The 23,604-nt window shown below is 41.1% G+C and overlaps 1 protein-coding gene across 6 annotated transcripts in view; it reads left to right on the plus strand.

Moving 5' to 3' along the window:
- Nucleotides 1-23,604, plus strand: part of SLC44A3 (solute carrier family 44 member 3) — a 43,048-nt gene that overhangs the window by 15,807 nt on the left and 3,637 nt on the right. For all 6 annotated transcript variants that reach the window (XM_075424963.1, XM_075424960.1, XM_075424958.1 and 3 more), the window contains 4 exons: nt 3,005-3,170; nt 9,289-9,445; nt 11,977-12,060; nt 22,716-22,853. In XM_075424963.1, coding sequence (XP_075281078.1) covers nt 3,005-3,170; nt 9,289-9,445; nt 11,977-12,060; nt 22,716-22,853 — 545 coding nt within the window. The remainder of the gene's footprint in view (nt 1-3,004; nt 3,171-9,288; nt 9,446-11,976; nt 12,061-22,715; nt 22,854-23,604) is intronic.

Here is a 23,604-nt window from a genome sequence, read left to right on the forward strand (position 1 = left end):
CCTGTTTGCATTGTTAGCAGCACTTCTTTGAAGTATTTGCAGCAGATCAACATTTGTAGTGATCAGAGGTTTTCCGATTTGGTGATTCAGCTGTAGGGACTTCAGGTCTTTACTGACTTCTTCATGTTATCCCCAAGAGAGTATAATGCACCAGAAAGATTCGTGATTATGTAGTTGGAGAAGAACATTCTGTTGACAAACTGTATTTCGAGGCTTTGAGAAAGTTTAGCTTTTGTGAACAGATAGATCACAATGAAAAGAAAAATGGCATATACTTTTCTCAACAGGGTATCTAGGATAGCTTTAAAGTTTAGCTGTGCTGCTAAGACTGACATATAACAAATAGCATTGCATGTAATTCTGTTGACAAAATTATGCATGCACAGTAGGCCCAGAAGTCAGGGAATCCGTCAGACATAAATGTTTACCTTGGTAAACAGGTTTCTGTGAAGTAACAACAGCAGTTTACCGTACCTAGGCAGCAGAGTGATCAGTGGTATGCTTACATGGGGAAGTGCCTGATTGCTGGGCGGCAGAGCACAGCGCTGCGCACATGCACACGTATAAGGTGAGCCAGGAAAGACAAAGCCATTACTGTTGTTACTGCAGGTGGTTATTTGAGCAAGCTGGTAAAAATCAAACAGAATTAGTTTGCCATACATACATTTGTCAGTCTTCATGACAAAACTGTAGAAGTGAAGCCTGAAATGTGCTTTTTTTTTTTTTTTTTTTTTGAAAAGAAATGTTCAGGTTGATTGTATGGTGGAAAATGTGCTAAATTCTGCTACCAAAGGGCATAATGCCTCTGCATAAAAATGGAGAGGTAGGGGACCATCTTGTATCTCATTGACCTATCATTTCCCTAAAAGTTCCCTCAGTAAGGGCTGTAGGCTATGGTTAATGAGCATATTTGGCTAGTTGTGTGTGCTGCAGGAAAATGGCAATCTAGAGCCTCTGGAAGAGATAAGGAAGTTGAAAAATCCCTTGAATTCAGAACAAGAACGAATGGTACGGCACATAGCTTATTTTAATGTACCAAAGTAAAAGAATCTATCCTCAAAGATTCCCCTAAAAAACCTCAAACCAAACAACTTTTGCGTCCAAACTTAAAACCAGGGGAGAAGAGATCTGAGATATGAGTAGCAGCTTTTTCACACCATCAAGCATTTCACAGGCTTAAAATACATTTGCATATGATGAGATATGAAAATGTATTTGCATATAATGGAAGCAACAATGTTTCTGTGAATGACCAACTGTACAGCACTGCAAAGAGCTTGCCTGTTTAGCTGAAATTTCCTTTCAGAAACATAAAATAGCTAGAATATACGTCTGTGTTTGCACTTCAGCAAAGGCTGCCTTGAAGAACAAGTCTGATACAGTACCTACAAACTCCTCCTTGAGGCCAGCTGTGCTGTGTTGGTGGATGCAAATCATAATTACAAGAGTGCTGAGAATAAGATTGACTCAGCTCTGGGAAGAATGCTTAGTTTGCATGCTACAAATCTGTTTGTAGACTTACTCTTTTCTTGCCCTAGAATAGGATGAATTTCCTGTAGAGCTGTTATAGGAGTAAAATAATTCAATGCATGTTATGCAGATACATATTTAAGCTAACCATATAATGATTATACACCCATGTAGCATTTTTTTAATCCTTTCAAAGCACTTTAAAATAGTTTTGCAGTGCTACTGTGGGGTAGATTAATATTTTTCATAATTTACAGACAAACAGACCTTGGTTCTGAAGACTTTTAAAGCTTGTCAAAACCTGATAGTATCGCTGAAAGCAAATCTTTATTGTTTCTACTTTGAGCTATTCTTCATTATGAACTCTGGCTATAGAAAAATAGGATAGAAATGAGTGAACCATTTCATAGATGTATCTGTGGTAGTTTTGAACTTGAAGGTGATGCGCTCTCCTGTGGGAGAACGTCAGCTATTAAAGCTTGAGTATAATGTTCTAGCAGTAATAGACAATTCTATGTTGCACTTTTGTTATTTCTTTCATGGAGTTAGAATAAGAAACTGCTCACCTCCAGAGACTGTTTTATTCTGTGAACAAGTTTATCTTTAAGGTTAATAGACTTCAGTCTTGGTAAACTAAAAAAATAGCAGGTTATGGACCTAGAGACCTTTCACTAGCAACAGATGTCCTGATGCTGTTATCCCCTGACTAGACTTCAGAGTCAACCGGCATAAATAGAATTGCATAGAGAAAAGTCGGATTGCTATGTTATCTGAGTTACCCATACCTTTTCTGAAAGCCATCTGTTGATTATGGAATAAATTCTTTGTTATTAACAGAAGCAGAGGCAATTTTATTTAGCTTGAATAAGTGAATTTGGCAATGTTCTTGAATAGTAACATTGGAGCATATAACACCATACAGATGTCTGCTTTTCTATTTTTTCTTCTTTCTTTATTGGAGAGGCTGCCGTTATGTATGTGTATTTTGCACCAAGATTGCAAAGTATGGAGAGCAGAAAAGTATTTGCCATGGTTCTAACTAGTAATAGTAATTAAAATACTAATTTTGTTTTGTTGCAATTGTACATTATGCATCCTTAATATTTTTTCTGCAGTCTTTCTCTTTTGCTTCTTATTAAAAAAAATCTAAAATATTTCATAACTGACTGTGAATTTGAATGAAGAAAATTAAGATTTCCTTTACTTCTGAAGCATTTGATTACTCAAATCTTGGGCAATGTTTTCTCAGAAATCTTTACTAATTGGTAGCTGTCCTCTTGCCTTTATCGGCAGCTGTGTCTCAATCCCAATTGAAACCCAAGGTTTTACTTTTTGTAAGGTTTTATTTTTCAAAATTCTGTTCTAATTACAAAATTTTGGCTCTCTGACTTTGTTAGAGTGCATAGAATCAAATAGCACCTGAATTTATCTTTTTATAATTTTATTGAGGAAAAGTACAGAAGCACTTCGATGTACTTCCTCCCTCCCTTGTCTGGTGTGTTATAATAATACCGTGGTGTAATCCCACCTCCAGGTACTGCACAGACTACTTCAGGAGGACAGGTAGAATACAGAACTCTGTCTGGAGTTTCCTACATGGCATGGTATCATTTCGTTGGGCTTATCTGGACCAGTGAATTCATTCTTGCCTGTCAGCAAATGACGATTGCAGGGGCAGTGGTTACTTGTTACTTCAACAGGTGAGTGCAGAATTGCCCCTGATTAGTTTGGGGGATTTTCCAGTGTTTACTTTGTCTTTTTCTAGGCAATCTTTTTCTCAACCAGACTGCAATTTATGTCAATATCTTGGAATCAAATTTAATATAAAATAATGTTGCTTGATGCAAGATCCTGGGTAAGATTTTACAATGTGTATGGTATTATTGTGACTCACCCCTGCCGCTGGAGTTACCAGGCCAAACGGAGCCTTGATATAAGCCAACAGAGCTCAGCTCTCTCTGGTGAAATTACCAGTCGTAAGGCACAGGCTGCGTTTGACCCCTTTTCCAGGAGACTGCATGAACTCTGAATGGAGGTGCAATATATAGCTCCTCAGTAGTTTCATGTATTCGTAGGCAGCTTGACCTTTTCCAAAGTGTTCATCACTGCTCGAGGTTTCCATTTGTTCTGGCTGCACAAATGCCTAGTCTGCTATTCTGTTTTGCGTTCTGTGCAGATATTTTCAGTTAACTGTAAATGCTTTAACAACACTGTTAAGAGTTTAGAGATGTGTAAACAAACTTTCTTGAATTGTATGTTGCCTTGAAATGTAAATGTGGAGGAAATGAGGAATAATCGCTACTTTTCATGATTTATACTGTTTTTTAGACTTGCGATATTGTAAAATGAAATTATATTGATTTCATACACTGGAGCAGTACGATCCTGTCATTGTGGGAGACATTTAAATCTCACAGTACATTGCTGAGCTTTTTGACAATGAAGTGATTAGTATCTTGAAAATGTTTTTCCTTAGAGGTATTTTATGAGCTCTCTCATCCTCATTGCTCTGTTCCTCTGTGCCCAGCGATGAGATTTTTTGATCTGTGAAATACTCTGGCATTTTAAGGCATTTCTTGTTTCTGTATTAGAGGAGTGTGATGATAATCTCAGTTTGTTGGAAAATGAGCCCTGAGGAAGGTGGCCTGAGAGTGAGTCGGGGAGCCTGGCAGGAGAGGGACCGGGGACCCTGGAGCACTGGCTGTGGCCGCCAGGAACCGTCAAGCTTGGGCAACTGGGAAGGGAGACTTTGGGCTTCTCCAAAACCTAGGCAGCAGATTTCTGTCAGTGGCCTCTAGAACATATCCCTGGATGTCCTAGTTGCTGATAGAAAGGCCTCCTGCTGAAAGGTTCCCAGAAGGTCTGTTCCCATCTGCCCAGCAGACAGCAGCCCGGGCCCTCTTGCATCAACAGCTCCATCAGGATTTCCTGCTGCAGCCGGCAGCGGCTCTGCTCCAGTCAAAACAGCAAAGCTGGAAGACCTGGTAGCAGGCAGTGCCTACCATTGTTTTGAGCAATATTTTGTCATGCCATCCAAAAAGCCAAGGCAGGGCAGCGTTTTAACATGTGTCAGGAGCCTGTCTCTGCTAGGATTCTCTATGCAGCTGAGCCACTGAACTGGTGCTAGTAAAAGAGCAGACAAAACCTGAAATGTTGCTTTTTTCAAAGATTGAGATCTGTACACAGTCTCACACTACTATTTTACATGCCATGATAGGACCTGAAAAGAGAGGAACTCGTATTTCTTATGTCCTCTCCTTTTTGCTATTGAAGCTCTAAACAGCGGTAACTAGCATGGCTGTGGTTCTGTGGGTTGTGGGCTGCTCTTTTCTTCTAAATGAATTTATGCTCCTCAAGCTCTAGCAATCGATTCAGCTGTAGCAGCTGAATGCTGAGGGGCTAAGGGTTCATTTAAATTGGCTTGCTTGGGAAAGCACGGGAAAGAAAAGCATTTTTGCTGGCTTACTGTGTTGTGCGCTGCAGTGCATTTTGGTACCATGCTCCATCTAAATCCCCAAGGCAGAGACACTGTCTGTATCTTCTTCACACAGAGTGGGGAAGCACCTGTAGAAACGCTGTGATGACATTCACTGCTCTATTAGGGTCTTCTGCTTTCCAGCTATTTTTTACTGCTGCAGGAACTGGCCACAGAGTACAGAAGGTTCCTCCACCTAATTGTATTGAAATTGTGTTGTATGTCTACTGTCAAGACCTCCTCTTGCTTGCCAGGTGACATATGCTGTGTTCGGAGAGTTGTGCTTGGAAGGGGAAATGCAGTTTTTCTGCGGTGGCGATCCCTCTTCCTGGCCCTCAGGCTGTCAGCACAGCTCTGCAGAGATGCAGAGCGGTGCAGGAATGGGGAGAGGGTGGTTAGCTGCAAGACCAGTCGCACCATCAAGGGCAAGGGTTATCTCAAACTGTTCCAGCAATTCTGAGCTTGTCTGCTGTGTGCTTTTAATGCATTCCTTTGGGCAGCATCATAAAGACATGTCACAAGAGTTTGTTTATGATACCTCCCAGAGAGGCTTTCTTCTTTGCTTGTAAGTGCTCCGAGGAAATGGCACGGCCTTTCCCTGCGGAAGCGTCCTCCCACAGCACACACAGTGATGCGCTGCATGGCCAGCAGCCACGGTGGAGTTGCAGATGGGGAGGGCAGGGGGTCATTTTACCTGGATTAGCTTTACAGGTGACATATGTTTGACCTGTAGTACCTGTAGTACCACCACTGAAAATGGATTTTGCCTTCTTTTATTTCAGATGAAACACGAATACAGGAAAGATTTTATTAATAAAATCAGTAGAACTTTTTTGCTTATAGATTACTTTTCATGACTTGTGAAAAGGGCTCAGTCTTTTAAAAAGCCTGCTTTGTTACTATTGCTGTTTTACACGCGGGTTATTTTCATCTCAGTGTGCTTAGGTATAAAGTGTGTATTTACCTTTTCAGCGAGATGAGGTTTTTTTCCCTCTCTGGGATTAAAGGAAGGTGGTATGGTAACTTGACCCCTGTCACAGGCATCGCTGTCCTGTCCATGTTTGAGCTTATTCAGTAACTCCAGTGTATGTATGTCACTGCGTAGGGTTGAAATTAAGGAAGTGCATAAGCATTTGTAGGATCGGGGTTTGCCACCTGACTCTGAGGTGTTCAGCACCACAACTTCCCATAGATTTGGTGAGAGATGAAATACATATGACTCCCAGTAACTCAAAAATCCAGGTTTATGGATTTGCACCGAAGTCACTGAGAGACGAAGCAGGACCAAATTTTTAAAGGATTCCTCTTCCCTTTTCAAACACATCTGCAATATTTATGAGAATCCTTTGCCCTACTTACATACTTGACCTAACCCATGTAAAAGAGCCATCAGCATGTATGTAGTCAGACCTGTCCCTTGTGGTTTTGAGAGCAGGTAAAAGGGCAGCTGGAAGTACAGTCTGTGTGTTCTCTGTGTAGTCTGATAATGTACCTTTTTTTTATGAATCTTGTAATTTATTGTATTTGTTTAAAAAATGAGATTCATATTTACATATATGATTCATTCCTTAACACTTCGGAAGTATTTTACACTAAATCTCTTTTTAGGCAGTCATTGAAACAGATGAGGCAGGACTGAAGAAAACTATAAGCACAGCTCTGAAAAGGACAGGCCTTTAAAGAAATGCTTTTTTGCCTCCCTTCCAAATGTCTACATCTTTTGGGTGTGCCAAGATTACATTTTATTCTTCAGACACTAAAAAAGTGGTTTTAAAATGAAAGCTGAGGCGCATCTGTGATCATTTGATTCAAGGAACTCAGTGTTAAGAAAGATACCAAGTGTCACAGACCTCACAAGAAAATAAAGGCAATTGGCAGCACTGAAGAAAGAAAATTATTAAAAGATGATGTGGTATGGAGTATACGTTCACAGGATTTTGGAATAGTGGTGTTCTATGTAAATCAAACAATCCCCTGGTAACATAAAATAGGAATACCAAAGAGGAGAAGCAAGCTGTGGCCCTGCTCAGTCTTGTAACCAGTTCTATCAGGCAGATTCCTGTTTTTCCCTGATACCTTGTGTGCGTGCAGTGGAGTCTACGTGCACAGAATTCAATGCACAATATGAACTGCCTACAAAACCTTATACATATGGCTGTCTGTATGCTTGTGCTTAAAGTCATTTCAGGATTGCAGCCTTGTAATATACAAAACTGGGTGAAACTTCATCCTTGAGTGTAATTGGGTGAAAGTGGATGATTGTGCCGATCTTCAGCTTGTCTAGAGCCACAGGCGTCACCTGTGGGCTGTGTTTTAGCTCGCTGTTTTCCTGTGTTTCTTACCCTGAGCCAGAACTACAAGGAAAATCTTTGTTCTTTTTCTAATCTGTTTGGAAGCAAAGCAAGAAACCTAATCAGACCCTGCTCTTGTGAGAATTCCTTTGCTAGGAAAAGAAGGGATGGAAAAGCATCCAAATGTGTAGAAATTTGTCTAAACTAAAATTCAAATTTTGACATTCCTGCTCATTAATCAGTCCTGTTAAAAATATCAAAGCCCTTCTAGATTTTTGTCTTCAGTAGCAAGTAAATTGTTAACACAAGAGTAAACTTTGTCCTTTCTGTATTTCTCATCCTTGGTTAACATTTAACTTGCAGAAACGTAATCTTTTATATTCTGAGATCTGACTGAGACCGTCATATGTAAGGTAGTGTACAAAGGAAAAGGAAACAATGGTGCTATATGGATAGAATAACTCATCTATATTGTGATGTGTGTTTTTCTAACACAGAAACCTGATGACTTAAAAAAAAACCACAAACCAACCCTGCCTTATTCAGTATGAAATTGCATAACCCACAAGGAGTTCCCCTAGTTGTAAGACCAAAAACAATAAATGCAGCAACTGCTTTGCTGGAATTTCCTATTTAAAATAATGCGGTATATTCACATATTTAAATACAATTTCTCAGCTGCAAAATATTTAGTGTTTTGAATGAACTGCAGTGATACCTCCAGGATTCTTGCAGAACTGTGATACCTATCTTGATGTAGTGTGCCTGATTTAAATCCTTCCTGAAGTGAGGATTTAATAAAAATATATTTGTAGAGCTTTTTAGCCCCAGTCAGTCACTCTCTTACCACTGCTTTTTAATTTTTTTAGTTTCTTGTGCAAAGTATTAATTTTCAAAACCTCTGTTATCTTGAAGGAATCACGAAAATAGGAGATCTTATTTGTGCTCTAAGGTCTGATCTTTACTTAACTACTTAGTCAAACTGCTGCTGATTCTAAGTAACCTTTTCAGGGTTGAACCGATAGCTTAAGAGTTGCTTTGCAGAAGTGCTATTTCTGACTATTGATCAGTGGGGTTTTTTAATCCTCTGAAACATATTTTTAAGGTATTTATAGGGTTAACCTAACAGAGTTTTGTTTTTTTTTTTTTTTTTTTTTTTTTACAGTGTTTGAAGATGGATGGGGAGGGGTGGAGGAGTGGCTTTAAGTTCATTTTCTGATTTTCATATAAATTCTTGAGAGCTGTGTCATGCTACTTGCTGTATATGATTGACATTAAACTGATCTTTAGAAAGGAACCAAGAAAAGAAAAATTGTATTTACACCAATTTTTTGTCTTTGCTTTTCAATTTTGGGAAACACATTTTTCCAAAACAATACAGGGTAGTGTACAGTAGAATTGCAAGTTTTTTGGGCCAAATTATAATTCTAAATAATATAGTATGATATTCCTTTTTTGTGTATTCCATTTTAAAACAAATCCTGTTCAGTGAAAAAAAAAGTATTAATTATCTGAACAAAATTTAAAACACATTTTGATCAAATTGCAGTAACAAAAGTAGATAGTAGATCTCAATTTTACACATGAGAGCCTGAGATATTTTTTCTGGTTTTAATTTTACCACTAACGCAGAAAAAGTGGATTCATTCTTTCAGACTAGTGTCTTGCAAAAACAACAGCTGAATAAAAGATTGCAGAGAGTAAGAGAAGTGACAGAAACTGGAGAGAGGTGTTCAAGGAAGAATTCTCAGCTGTTGTTCACTTCTGGTATTTTCCATTGTAGGTTTTTTCTAGATGTTTTTCCATTACTGAATACATCAAAACAGTCATTGCTTAAGAATTAAACTAATCCAATGAAAGTTATAAACTTGGCTGCTTTCCTTTGGACTAAGGTGAACATTGAGATGAAGTCAGTAGGAAAACTGGAGTTGTTCAAGTGGGAAAGAAGATACCAGCTTAATTTTTTAAATTTCCAAATAGTGAAAAGATACAAAGTATATCTTCTTAAATAAGTTTCTAAAACATTTTTTTACTGTTTATTTTTCTTTCTAGAAACAAAAATAGCCCACCCCCTCACCCAGTCCTGTCTTCCGTATCAGTTCTTTTTTGCTATCATCTGGGAACTGCTGTAAAAGGCTCATTTCTAATCACAATACTGAGAATACCAAGGATTGTTCTCTTGTACCTTTATAACATCCTAAAACAAAAGGTAGGTATATACTTCTGTAACACTATAGAAATACTAGTTAAAAGGTGAGATTAATGAAAAAAAATGTGAAGACTATACTTTTTGCATAAAAATGGATGATATGATGATATGGATGATGGCATTTTATATTTTTCTTTTATATTTTATCCTATTTTCTTCATTAAGAAAGCTTTTTCCATGTGCTTCCTTTTTTTCTCTCAACTCAGATGTTCTTAAATGCAGAAAACAGCAACATGAAAACCCACTTTTATTTAGTGTTTATGTATAAAAACTTTTATGAAGGCTAAAGAAAAAATTGGGAGAATGCCCTATTTAAAATTTTTGCATCACAAATTTTAAAATGGCAAGGTTAAGTAAGAACATTATTGTTGCATATAAAATATCTTATAGAAAAGATTATATCTGCCTTGTAATATGAGTTATAGAAAGAATATATGAAATAAGAACTATTCCAGAGATCTGTGTAGGATCCAAACCACACCTTTTAAGATACATAAAAAATATAGCTGGGCCATTTTGGTTGTTGCTTGTCTTCTTTCTGTCTTTCATGCATTTCTGCATTTCTTACCTTCTGCTGGAAACATAGCACTGCACTTAGTTCTGGCACTTTAGCAAGGAGAGAAGGCTGTCGTGACTGCACAGCTCTGATTTTAGAGGAAGATTTAGGCAAAGTTTTTAAATGTAGGTGTTTTTCTCTAGAGTTTAACTTGGCCTTGAAGCATGTTGTGTATCGTTATGACAGGGTATTTACATTGACCGTCCCTGGTACCTATGAGGCGTGTGTGTGGGGTGTAGTTCATGAATGCTTAAAGAAAAGCCCCTTGTAATAAGATACTTCAAAGATGTGCAGGTGTCTGGGGTTATGTCACTTTCATATGAAAGCCTTGGTTACAGAACTTGGTGAAATGGGTCTCTGTTTAAAGATGATAGGTGGGATGAGTTGTGCTAAAAAGAAGACAGTATTTTCTGCCTCTAGAGGAAGCAGAATAAGTGGACTTATTGGGTATGCAGTTTTGTGATCTGAATAGCTGTAGAGGATTTAATTAGCTAAGAAATATTATTTGTGTCTATAGCAGTGTGCTACAAGCTCCTTTTGGTCCAGTTGCTGGGCATTGAGCTGAGGTTGTGACATGACCCATAGCTGCAACTGCTCCTAAAGAGGCTATAAAGTGCTCAGGCCAGCTCCTGTCCCCAGTTCATGGAAGGATGCAACCGAACTTGCTCCTTCCTGTGGGAGAAAGGGCAGGCTGTAGCCCCTTTGCATTGAGGCTCTTTCCATAGAGAGCAGAGTAGTGGTACGAAAGGATGGAGAAGTGATGCTGCATTCTTGTGGAGCTCACCCAGGCTTTGCTCCCCTTGCAAAAAATGCTGCTGTTTTCTGTGAACAGGAGGAAAAGTAAGCTTGCAAGTAAATTCACACATGTTTTCTACACAGCAGTCTTCAAGCAGATTCAGAGAGGAGATTGCAGCTGAAGTCCCTTGCTCTAGGTTTTTGATAAACAGTACTTACTGAGATTAATACCATTTTAGTAAAATCATCTCTTCAGCAATACACAGCAAGATTAAAGTATTTCTCTGCTGTCAGGAGTTTCCATGTACAGTCACCATTTTAAAGGAATTATTCCTGGACAATTTCCAAGAACTCTGGAAAAAAGTTGGGAGGTTCATGGTTTCTGCACAGACCATGGTAGTTGTGGGGACCTGAGGTTTTCAAATAGTGAGTGGAAGATCTCTGCTTTCCAAAACAAAACAAAATCATTCTGACCTCTGGAAAAAGAAGGTTAAAAAGACTCAAGTGCCACTGAACTGAATTTCCTTTTGCAGAGAAAAACAGCCAGTTAAATTTGGAAGACTACTATGGCTACCAAGATGTCTTTTGCTGTCTTGCTTGGTAAAATACATGATGAACAGTTCTGAGGTCATGATGTGAAGGGGATTCAGCAAACACTGAGCTTTTCTGCTCTGTATTTATTATGAAATTAATATAGATTGATGGGCTATGACTGGTCTGTTCTAATACATGCTTTTTTCTCCTGTCCTGAAAAATGAATGTATGCCCTGAGTCAATACACACACGTGCATACAAGCCCTTCTGCCCATTCTTTTATTTTTGTTCGTTAGGGTACCAGTCGTTTCAGAACTGTGAAGGTTTTTTGATAAACAAAAAAGTTAAAAATCTGTCAGCGTACTCTCTGATCACTACAAAGTACTGTAAGGGTTACTGACTTGCCTGCCTGTTTTGTTGTCCAAGCAGCTGTTAGCTCATAAAGCTGCTTGCAGCACTTACTTTCTTTTCCCAGACAAGAATCTTTCATCTACAGGAAGAAAAAAAATGTGCTCAACTCATCAGTCATTAATACTGAAGGGTCTAAATTAAAAACAGTACCTCTAATCCAAAAGGAAATATCTGCTGCCTAGGTGAATGCTGTAGTAGAAGAGTCAGTCACCTGTAAAGCAAGTTTTTCTAAAATGGCAGGTTTTGTTTGAGTCTAATTCTGTGTCCAGTAACCAAACATTTCATTTTATTGCAGGAGAGTGGCTGTGCAAAATGCCTGTTCAAGTGCTGTTTCTGCTGGTTTTGGTGCCAGGAAAGTGGCTTAAGATACTTTAACCAGGTACAGTCCATCATATCTCTGTCTCTCAACCATCTGCGTGCCTAGTCTAGAAACTGTGTGTGTATGCTAGCTCCGTTGAGTGTGACCAACGCAACATCCAGTGCATGCAAGCCAAAGTTTCCTGCTGGCCACCTAAACAAACAAAAAAATCTTCAAGTCTAGATGGAACTTGTTGCAAAGAAACAGGGAACTGACAAACATGCAAGGTGCAAGGTTTTAGAAAACTTGTTAATACAGCTTGAGATAGCCCTTTCAGAGGGCCACGTGCTATTTCTCAAGGTAAGAAGACTTAACATTTTGTTAAGCTGTGCCAGACAGACTACTGAAATACAGAGGGCCCTGGGTGGAAGGAAGCAGCGAAGAAGTAAGAAACCCACCTGGAGATGTGTCATTAAACTAGATACGGTATTTGCCACCTGAAAGTCCTGAATAAAGAAACTCAAACTCCTGGCTGATTTCCATTATGAATATATCTGGGAATATGACCCATGACGAAAAATCCAGATGATATAATATTCTTTTTCTTTGAAAGACATCTTTGCTTTGTTAGCAGCGTTGTTTGAAAAGTGTTTTTCTTGGAAATGGATGATTTCTGACATATAGCAGTTTTTCAGATACCTGAGTCCTACTTTTTCTGTCCTGATCCTTTTCTCCAAATGTTTTGCAGGTCTATATACGTCATTGTAAATAGTAAATTTTTCTCTGTCAGGCCCCTTTTGTTATCTGTGGTGACTGTGGTATTCTTAATGTGAAAGGGAATCAGACGTTCATGCTGATTCCTAACTCTCTGACTGTTTCATTCTTTGCTCTCATTGCGGAGGGCAGCAGTGAAGTAAACGACAATTGTGATAAAGGGTCTGACTTCTCCTCTGAAGTAGGTGCGTGAATTAAGCTTAATCTTTGACAACTACAGAAAGAAAGTTTTTCACTTAATTCAGCCTAGATTAAATACTTGTGCAGTGATATCTCTTGTTCTAGACAATGAATTTTCCAGACTTAGATTTTTTATCTTATGGTCACTGACTGACTTGGTGAGGAATCTCGGAGTTTGTTTTGACTCCAGGCTTTCCATTTGCAGTCACCCTTTCCTCTTGGCTTCCAGCCTTTCAAAGAGATGTCCAGCATCCTCGTGTTTACTTTATCCCGCTGTTGTATGCTATGTGTTTGTTAAAAGAAGAATTAATTGTAATGTTCTTCCTTTTGTTTCAGAAGGCTGTATTGTAGCCCTTGTTCTCTTAAAAGATTTCCTGTTTCCTGATCTATTGTAGGCAAATTTATGTTTTTATATGAGTTGTGGTTTTCAATCTAAATAGCATAATACTGTGTTTGCTGTTAGATAATTGTTTGAACATCTTTTTGGCAAAGATGATGGTGTTCCACATGCTCTAAATCCAGGGCAGTTTGGGCAAAGGTTAGAGGAGAAGTAAAGTAAGAACACACTGTAAGATTTTGATAGAATTTTCATCTGTGGGAAGGGGTAACATTGGTCTCAGATTATTGCATTTCGTAGCGTTAGTAATATAACATAGAGAATTAATATATGTGATTAGCTTTTTCTTTCTTTCATATAAAGAATGTATTCAAGACTATTTTTTCAATTGCGTAAAATCTGCAGCCAAATGTAAAAAAGAAAAAAAAAGGGGGGGGAGGAGAAAAGTCTGCAGTTTTAGGCAGCTTAACGTATGACTTGATTACCAGAAGTACTGAACTCTTCCGAGTTCTTACTGAGATCAGTGAAAGCTGCTGGATACAGCCTTGAAATTTCACATAGGTGTTAAACATGGACTTGAGAGTAGGACTTCGGAGGGGTTAAAAAATTGCTTGTACCTATGTTTCTAACATTTTGAAAGTATCTTTTAGTTCAGATTTTGATTTTGCTGTGAGTTGAAATTACTGAAATGTGGAACAGCTGTTAGAAAAGTTGGTCCAAAACTGATTTCCTTACTATATTTTTGCCCTTTGTTCTAGTATTACTTTCACTATAGTAATAAGCATATAATTACCTGAAATGCTAAAAAAAAAAAACCCTTCCCTGTCACTTCTGTGCTATTTTCTTCAACCTGTAGTTATATTTCTTAGATGATTTAAATTCTTTCTACTCCTTCATTCACAATTTCAATCACGGCTAAACAGAGTCCCTTGTTTTCCCTCTGGGGAACCTGCAGATGAGAAACAGGTGCTGGAGGAAGCGAGGCTGCTGATCACTGCTGATCAAGTGCAAGCTGCTTTCTTCCCGTTCAGTATCAACCAAGTGCTCTGCTGTGTTATCAAAGAGTACTTTTCAGGCCGAGGTGCCGTCTTCCCGGTGGGATTTAACACCGACTTACTTCAGGGGTGCATGCAACTATGAGACTCGTCCTCTGCAGGCTCAGCTAGGTTTTGTTCAGCTCTCCTGGAGCTTAATTGAAAGAGGGCCAACAGGTACCAGGTCGTCTTCCGGTCGTGGCAGGGTGCTGTGCTAGACGCTGACAGTTGCTGTATTTCCAGCGGCGGTTGTTGGAGGAGGGGTAATGTAAACCCAGCATTCTGTGCAGATTGCAGTGTGGATTATTACATTCTGCCTTCCTAAATTTCTCTTGGATTTGCAACTGGATCCTGTGCTAAACTGTGGTGTAGTGTTGCTATGTGCTGTTAAACAGTTCACTTCTTAAGCTGTTCCATTTCAGTCATGGGCAAAGTGATTCATGTGTGTGTATAATCCATTAGTAACAATTGTAAAGCACTCTGGGTTCTATCTGGATGAAAAGTGCTTTGTGAATATAAAGTCATTATCCTTACTTGACAGTTCTGTTTGCCAACACTTGTCAGAATTACCACAGATTTTTCATCTTCTGGCTCTGATTGTTTCAGCGTGTTCCAGATAAACATATCCAATCATCTCAAGTAAAATCTCGGAGATTGAAATTTCTCTTCCGTAAAAAGAATATACTGGTTTTTTTAATGTGGTTTGGGAGCTACAAGGTCTGTCTGTCTCCCACTTTCTTAAATTGTAGTGGCAGTCTTAAATTTTGATACATCAAAGCACTCCTTTTTTTTTTTTTTTTGCTTTACAGCCTTGTTGCAGTGACAATATATCTGTTTCAGGATAGTTTTGCTTTTCTGTCTCTGCTCTGGGTTCGTCTGCATCCAGTTGGCAAGCAACCGCTCCAGAGTGCAGCACATGGATTTCGGAAGGCGTTGCTGAGCAGTATGCGGTTTCTCTGTTTTCGTCAGCACAGTTACTTGCAGTGTAGCATTCCGGGCCGTGAGGTAGCCATTACTGAAATCGGCAGTGTGTTAGCCTGCTTTTGCTGGTACTGAGACTCTTCGCTGATACCGAAAGCCAGCAGCTGTCCAGTGTAAGGAACCAGAAGCAAGTCTGTCTAATGGTCTTATATACAATAGCAGTTGGTTGTCTCTTGAGCTTTGGATGGAAGCCTATCAGGAGGTTGTGGTTAAACTCCTTGTGGAGAAGTGACCTAGATAAAACTAAAATTCATGCATGCTAATGTAAGTACAGTTCTTTGCACTGCTAGATGCATTGTGCCTCACCCCATCAAGTATTTCTTTTGCCTCCCCAAAACAATACTGCATCTTAATGTTACTGGCAAAATTGCTTCTAGGTGTTAAGCTAAATTTTCAATCATCTTGAAAATACAGTTGGCTAAAATGTTCATCTTCAGTGAAATCGTGTTTTAAATTTGATTGTTTTCCCTCTAGAGGCTTTATATATGTGATAACAGGAAATAAGATCCCTTAAGTCTTTACTTGCTCTGTAGGGTGAACCACGTAGGGGATAGAGATGAACAAGACTGACTAACTCTTGCTTTGATACCTTTCTCCTCTTCCCTGTCCCATTAAAAAAAAAAAAAAAGAGGGAGAGAAGAGAGAAACAAAATAAAAGGCAATGAAGCAAGTGACCAAAAATTCAGTGCTTTTAGGCAGAGCAATTTATGAACAACTCTCTGGAAATGTTCAGTTTGATTTTATTTCGGAAATCCAAAATAAGAACATTGTCATGCTAACTGCAGAAGTCACTGTAAGCAGCTCCGGTTATGATGTAATCATGATGCAATGGGCATTTAAAGCAGGATCCTCGTGGTCCAGCCCCTGTGGTTGAAATGGAGCCCAGGTGTAGCAGTGCGATGCTGCAGGAAGGGACACCCAACTACCCTCTGAGGAGAAAGTTGTGTTGGTCCTACGCACTGGGTGACAGCCATGGAGGGAGTAAAAGATACACAGAGTAGGAAGCAAGGAAAGTTGAAGGACAAGATTTTCTCCAGTAAATCCAGACTGCAAATATAAGGTGAAATGGAAATAAAAGAAAGTTGTGCTTCTTGGACTGCTTGGGAAAATTCAGGAGGCTATTGAAGGGTTTCTTGCAGATGGTAATTAGCCTAAGAATCAAAAATAACTGTTTTGGGATTAGCTTGGTGCTAGTTGGTTGGAAGTGGGGAGGAGAATATTCTCCTTGTGTTTGTCAACCACAGGACAATAGCTTTTAGTTAACAAGACTGCAGAAGGTGCAGATTCAGTCCTGGAAGGTATGAGATTAAATACTTGCACCAGAAAGAGGAGGATAAATGCCTTTGTCCAAGTTGCTGGTTAGGTGATCAGGCTTGTCTCACGGGGGAGACTGGAATATCCTGGTGCATCCACTTTGACAGATGAAGGGTAAGAGCAAGCCTGTTAGCCGTCTGTGAGTACATCAAGAAGAGAAACAGCAGGGAGGGATAAGAGCCAAGACAAGATCAGCAGAATGAGTAGATGTAAACTGTTCATGAGTAAATGTTGTCTGGAAGCTGGAAGACGGTTCCTAAAGACAAGAGGGACAAATGTCTGGAATAGCTCCAAATGTAAGGGCTGGGAGAGGGAAAAGCCTTAAGAAGAGTAAAGGGGGAGCTTTCCACTTAAGAGAAGAAATTGTATAATGTGCTAATCTGAAATAGCCAGGGACTGAGTGGCTGAAAGTCCCTTCCAGTCTTACGTGCCCTCATCTCTTCAGTGGGGCCTCACAGGCCCACGTTGCTCTTATTTCCCACCACCATCTGAGAGACGTGATGCAGCTTGCTCACCGGGTTACTAAAGACTGTAGAGCAGCCACAGAAATATCATTACCTCTTGCTAACGCTGGATTTTGTTTTCTGAGGGTATCCCACCGGCAGCTGTGACACTTGCAGGCTAAGACACTTCAAGGTCCAGCCTGAGCTGCACAGTGTTGCGCTGGGTGTAGCTAACCAGGGCAGTCCCCAGGAGAGCTGGCAGCAACGAGATCAGATCAGGCTGAAAATATCAGCAGAGCAAAAAAAGCTGAAGTGGGATGAGAGACAAGCCTGTCTCCTGTTTCCTTTTTGAGAAGATTTTGTTGCTATGGCAATCTTCTCTTCACCAAGCTCGTTTTATTAAAGCAAGTCTTGGAATGGAGGACCGAATTCAGCTGTTACACAAAGTAGCAATTATTCTCAACAATTGGGGAACTTCTGGCCTGGATCTGAGCCACAGTGCCTTTCTCATGAAACTAGCAGGTCAATTTTTCCAAGACCCTTGACATTCTGTGTTGTGAGGCACAGAAGGATGTATTCTTTAAATAGGGTTTTTTTGCATACTGTGGTATTTGGAAATATGTAAACATTCACATTCCTTATTAATTCATCCTGACACTGAGAAACTGGTGTCTAGTTCCCAGGCTCCAAGCCAGAGGAGGCTACCAACGTGCTGGTGGAAGGATAAAGACTGCTCCTGACCCACCATCTCCCACGCTTTCTGATCAAGGGCGTGCTATCGATGCCATTATTACTTGCTTGTCACCATAGCAGAGACTACCATTGTAAAAAGCTGACTCGTTAAGCAAAGAGAAAAAACATAATAGCTATATTGGGCCAGACTGAGTCTCCACCTAGCTCAGTATCCCATCTCCAACACTGGCTGTGAGGAAACGTTAAGGTGGAACAAGTGTGTATTTCCCTGTCCCGGTGCTGCTTCTGAATCTGTTTTCAGCCTAGGGACTCCTTGAGCTGAGTGTGGTTTCTGTGTGTTTAATAACCATCAGTGGAATCCTTTTCCTGAAACTTTCCCAGTCTCCCTTGAGCTCATGCAAACTTTTAGCAGCTAAAGCATCCTTCGTCCAGCAGTTCATAGCTGACAGACTTACAGTGAGAAGAAATAGCATCTGTTTTTAAATTTGGCTCCTGCTACTTCATATGGTCCTCCCCCTGCCTAGCCTTTGTTCTGGAAGAAGCAGTGAGCCATCTGACCTACCTACCCTCTCCCCACTTCTCAGGATTTTGTAGCCCTCTTACCACATCCTCCTGCAGTCATCTCTTTTTCCAGACAGAAGAGCCTGCTGTAGTCGGTTGTTCCCCAGACAGAAGACATTCCTTACCTTTTGGATCATTCCTGCTGCCCTTCTTGCAAATGTTTTCAAGTCCACTGAAGCTTTTGTGCATGGGAAAAGAGGATATGTTCTGTAGAAAAACACATTTAAATAACCTGCTTCTAAAGGATAGCAGGTTCTTAACTGACCGTGGTCTACCATCTTAGCCTTTGCAACTACCTTTTCTTTGAAAGGGATTGGGGTTGTTGCACACACCCTGCAACTGGAAAATTAATGGCGTATCTAAGCTTCTTAGTCCAAAATGATTTGCAAATATTGGTAATAGCTTGCGTGTATTAGGTGTTACTTGGTGGGTGAGAATGAGAAATTATTTGAGCTCATTCTGTGCAACTCTGACTTTCATAGAAACATACATTTGCTTAAATGTTGGACATGTATTTTGTCTGCGAGAATGCGTGGATATCTGTGGGGCTGGGTGGGAGCAGGGTGGGGGGTCTGTATGGGAAACGAGAATTGTGAGGAAAGTGCCTGGAGCCACAGTCTAGGCTGAACGAGAAACCCTCCAAATATTTTTTTTTCTCAGAATTGTGTCTTGCTGACAGGTAGAGATCACTCGGCTAAGTCTTCAGCTTGTATTGGTAACATTCTTCCTTCACCTATGTCTATGACTAGTTTTGTAGCCTTCAGCAGTTCATTCCTTTCTATGTCTCTCTGGTTCCTCCTGTAGTGTTGGATTGTCACCTGGCTGCCTTTCTTGCTTGGGTGTTATCACAGAATCACAGAATGGTAGGGGTTGGAAGGGACCTCTGTGGGTCATCCAGTCCAACCCTCCTGACGAAGCAGGGTCACCTACAGCAGGCTGCACAGGACCCTGCCCAGGCAGAGTTTGAATATCTCCAGAGTAGGAGAATCCACAACCTCCCTGGGCAGCCTGTTCCAGTGCTCCGTCACCCTCAGAGGGAAGAAGTTCTTCCTCATGTTCAGACGGAACTTCCTGTGCCTCAGTTTGTGCCCATTGCCCCTTGTCCTGTCACTGGGCACCACTGAAAAGAGCTTGGCCCCATCCTCCTGACACCAACCCTTGAGATACTTGTAAGCATATTCCTAATATATTTGTAAGCATATATTAGGTCCCCTCGCAGCCTTCTCTTCTTCAGGCTGAACAAGCCCAGCTCCCTCAGCCTCTCCTCGTAGGAGAGATGCTCCAGTCCCCTCATCATCCTTGCAGCCCTCCGCTGGACTCTCTCCAGTAGCTCCTCATCTTTCTTGAAGTGGGGAGCCCAGAACTGGACACAGTACTCCAGATGGGGCCTCACTAGTGCAGTGTAGAGGGGAAGAAGAACCTCCCTCAACCTCCTGGCCACACTCCTCCTAATGCACCCCAGGATCCCATTGGCCTTCTTGGCTACCAGGGCACACTGCTGGCTCGTGGTTAACCTGTCGTCCACCAGCACTCCCAGGTCCCTCTCCACAGAGCTGCTCTCCAGCAGGTCCGCCCCAAGCCTGTACTGGTGCATGGGTTTGTTCCTCCCCATGTGCAGGACCCTGCACTTGCCCTTGTTGAACCTCATCAGGTTCCTCTCTGCCCAGCTTTCCAGCCTGTCCAGGTCACACTGAATGGCAGCACAGCCTTCTGGTGTATCCACCACACCTCCCAGTTTGGTGTCATCAGTAAACTTGCTGAGGGTACATTCTAACTCTTCATCCAGGTCATTGATGAAGAAGTTAAACAAGGCTGGGCCCAGTACCGATCCCTGAGGGACACCACTTGTCACCAGCCTCCAACTAGACTCAGCGCCGCTGATGACAACCCTCTGAGTTCTGCCATTCAGCCAGTTCTCAATCCACCTCACTGACCACTCATCCAGCCCACACTTCCTGAGGTTCCCTAGGAGGAGGTTATGGGAGACAGTGTCAAAAGCCTTGCTTGTTACTTGGTGATCCGCACATGATTTGTTGAAGTTGTAATTCGTATAAATGCCATTTTCTTATCAACTGGTTTGTAACGTGACAAATTACTATGCAGGTAGCATTCAGTCTCCAGTGTTCTTCTCAGTCTTTCCAAGATAACTATTCTAGTTCATAAATATCAGAAATTCTTTTTGTTGTGCATTCCTCAGATACCAGAGTGGCTAATTCAGGAGTGCAAACAAATGGTTATTTATTTTAAGTTTGGAAACAATGTTTGTGGACGTGCACATGCATTTTCAACATTCTTTTTAATTTTTAAAACAGAACGTTTTTTGCTATTAATAACGAATACAGAATCTCTGTTTAATTCATTGGCAAAATTTATAGCGGCCTCCCCAGATCAGGACCTGCTCTACGAGTTGAGTTCCTCAGGGACAGAAACAAGCTTGGAAGCCCCTTCCGCGCTCTGTTCCTCGGTCTCCGCCCGCTGCGGGAGCGACGGGCCGGGCCGGGCCGAGCTCCGCCGTCTGTTCGCGTTCGCGCCGTGCGCCGACAGCTGCGGGGGAAGGCGGGGAGGGCGCGGGGCTGGCGGCCCTCAGCCCGGCCCCCGGCCCGCAGCCGGGCCCTGCCGGGCCGCCCCCGCGCCGGGCCCCTCGGCCCGGGGCAGCTGGCAGGCCGCCGGGCTCCCGAGAAGGCAGAGGCGGTGCGGGCCCTGCCGGACCGAGCCGGGCACCCCTTCCTGTCCCAGCCCTGCCCGGGGGAAGGGGCGGCCCCAGGGTGCAGGAAGGCGAGGGCAGAGAGCGTTTTTCCCTGTTCAGGAACGAAGCGACCTTGCTGGTTTACACAGGTGTTTATGCGGGCACTCTGGGTGTTTCTGTAGAGTTCAGTGCAGTCTTTGATTTTTCGTAGAGTGGGCAATAAGTGCGTGGTCTGTATTTATACTTTTTCTGTCTATGGATGTATTCGCTACTGTGGCAGTACCATATTTACAGGATGCCATTGTTTACTTCTACTCTTTTTTTTGCTATCAGGGAAAAAAAATTCCTTTGTCATGTGTAAAATAAATAATATACACAAGAAAGAGACAAAGGATCTTTGACTGCATTGAAGTTCTTTCTTTCTCTGTAATATTTTAACATAATGTCAGTATAGCTTTGCTACACTACAGTATGTTACTGAAATTGCTATGGGGTAAAACTGAACTCTGCAGAAATAAATTTTCTCTGCCTTCTTCTTTACCTCTGAAGCTATTTTATATTTTGATTTGTAAGTGAGAAAAAACAGATTTGGACAGGAAGCGTTTTACAGCAGGCCAGTTTAAGTCACTTTCAGCAAACGAGGTGTTCTGGGTTTTTTTTTCACTTCCAGGTGAAGCAGAAAGTAGTCAAAGCACCAAGTACACATTGGGGTGTGTACACTCCTGCAGAACAGTGATCCCTTGCACACTGTGGTTCTCACTGACGCTACCAGATGTAACTACAGTTTTCTGGTGTAACCCACGCTCTAATATTTTGAGTAAAGGGAATCTACCGATAAGACTTGCTGGTAAAATTCAGCACACATTTCAGCTATCTTGAGTGCTGTTTTTCTCGGCTGATGTTTTGGACACAGTTTCAAAACTTTGTGCAGGAGTTCCATAAATGGGACATATATGTCGAGTTGTGCACAAGTGCTAAAATAATCCAACTCAAGAAGGTAAATATTCTGTCCTCCCCACCTGTCTCGGCAAGTTTCCAAGAAGAGACATCTTGCAAAATCTCAATACCTCAAAAAACTGTGAGTGTCCCTACTGTCTGTTGCCATTCAGCACTTGCTGATCTAGTCCAGGATCCTTTGCCTGTTCTTTTCCAGCCATTTTCACAATTGGTTTCATCTTTCACAGAAAGGTTTATTTTATGACTATAGTCATAAGCTTAAATTTCAGTAGCATAAGAATAGTTTGCAAGGGCTATGTATAAAAGCTTTTTAATCATCAACTTCGAAGTGACTTGATAACTACAGAACTTCATTGTTCCACTTAGTTTGCCAGCAGTCTTGGAGACAGATTAATAGAAAATAACCAGGTAAGTTTGGATAGTGTGACTCCAGGTAGGTAAATGTTTTGTGGTAATTGTGTCGTATTCATTAACAAAAATTAGGATATAGAACTTTGATGTTTTAAAATAAATAGGATAAAAGTGGGTTCAGAAATTTATTTAGTCACTATTCTAGCATTTGCTAATGGTGGAAATTATGTAGAAAAACTTTGAAGTTAGAAGCATAGTTATTATAGTCACTTAAAACAAAATTGCTGTATTATGCAAAATAACTCTTTATATTCATAAAGTCAGTACTTCCAAATACAGTTTAAGGCTTTGCATTTTGCTGAAGTAAAATCTAAACTGTAAGAGTCTTTCCTGTCTCACTGCATTATGATCTTCTCTCATTGCAGCATGCATACACAGCTACGGCCATAAATGGGACAAATTTTTGCACGTCAGCAAAGGATGCTGTCTTTATTTTGGCGAAGAATTCTACTAAACTTGTGTCCATTAGCTGTTTTGGAGATTTTATCCTATTTCTAGGAAAGGTAAGAGTAAGGAAAGTACTGTTCTGTAAGAATGAAGTGAAAAATCAGGGTTTGGTTCTCTTATACCTAAAGTAAATAAGGTTTATCTTTGTTAAACTCAGTGTTGTTAATGTTGTAAAATGAGTTCAGGAGAGAAGATAATGTTTGAGGAATTTAGTCCTTTTAATAGTCTTTACAGATTTATTTAGTTGTATTACAATAGTGTCCTTGGCGCCACTTTTACAGTTCCCATTGCAGCGATTCTTTGGTAAACACCTAGTAAAAGATTGCCTCTGCCCTACAGAATTTACACACTGAATTAGGGCTGTAAAGATGATGAGGGGACTGGAGCATCTGTCCTACGAGGAAAGGCTGAGGGAGCTGGGCTTGTTCAGCCTGGAGAAGAGAAGGCTGCGAGGGGACCTTTATACCTATAAATATCTCAAGGGTGGGTGTCAGGAGGATGGGGCCAAGCTCTTTTCAGTGGTGCCCAGCGACAGGACAAGGGGCAACGGGCACAAACTGAGGCACAGGAAGTTCCGTCTGAACATGAGGAAGAACTTCTTCCCTCTGAGGGTGACGGAGCACTGGAACAGGCTGCCCAGGGAGGTTGTGGAGTCTCCTTCCCTGAAGATATTCAAACTCTGCCTGGACAAGGTCCTGTGCAGCCTGCTGTAGGTGACCCTGCTTCGGCAGGGGGGTTGGACTAGATGACCCACAGAGGTCCCTTCCAACCCCTACCATTCTGTGATTCTGTAATTGAGCACAAAGT

Source organism: Opisthocomus hoazin, chromosome 6 (assembly GCF_030867145.1).
Source record: "Opisthocomus hoazin isolate bOpiHoa1 chromosome 6, bOpiHoa1.hap1, whole genome shotgun sequence".
Classification (NCBI taxonomy): Eukaryota; Metazoa; Chordata; class Aves; order Opisthocomiformes; family Opisthocomidae; genus Opisthocomus; species Opisthocomus hoazin.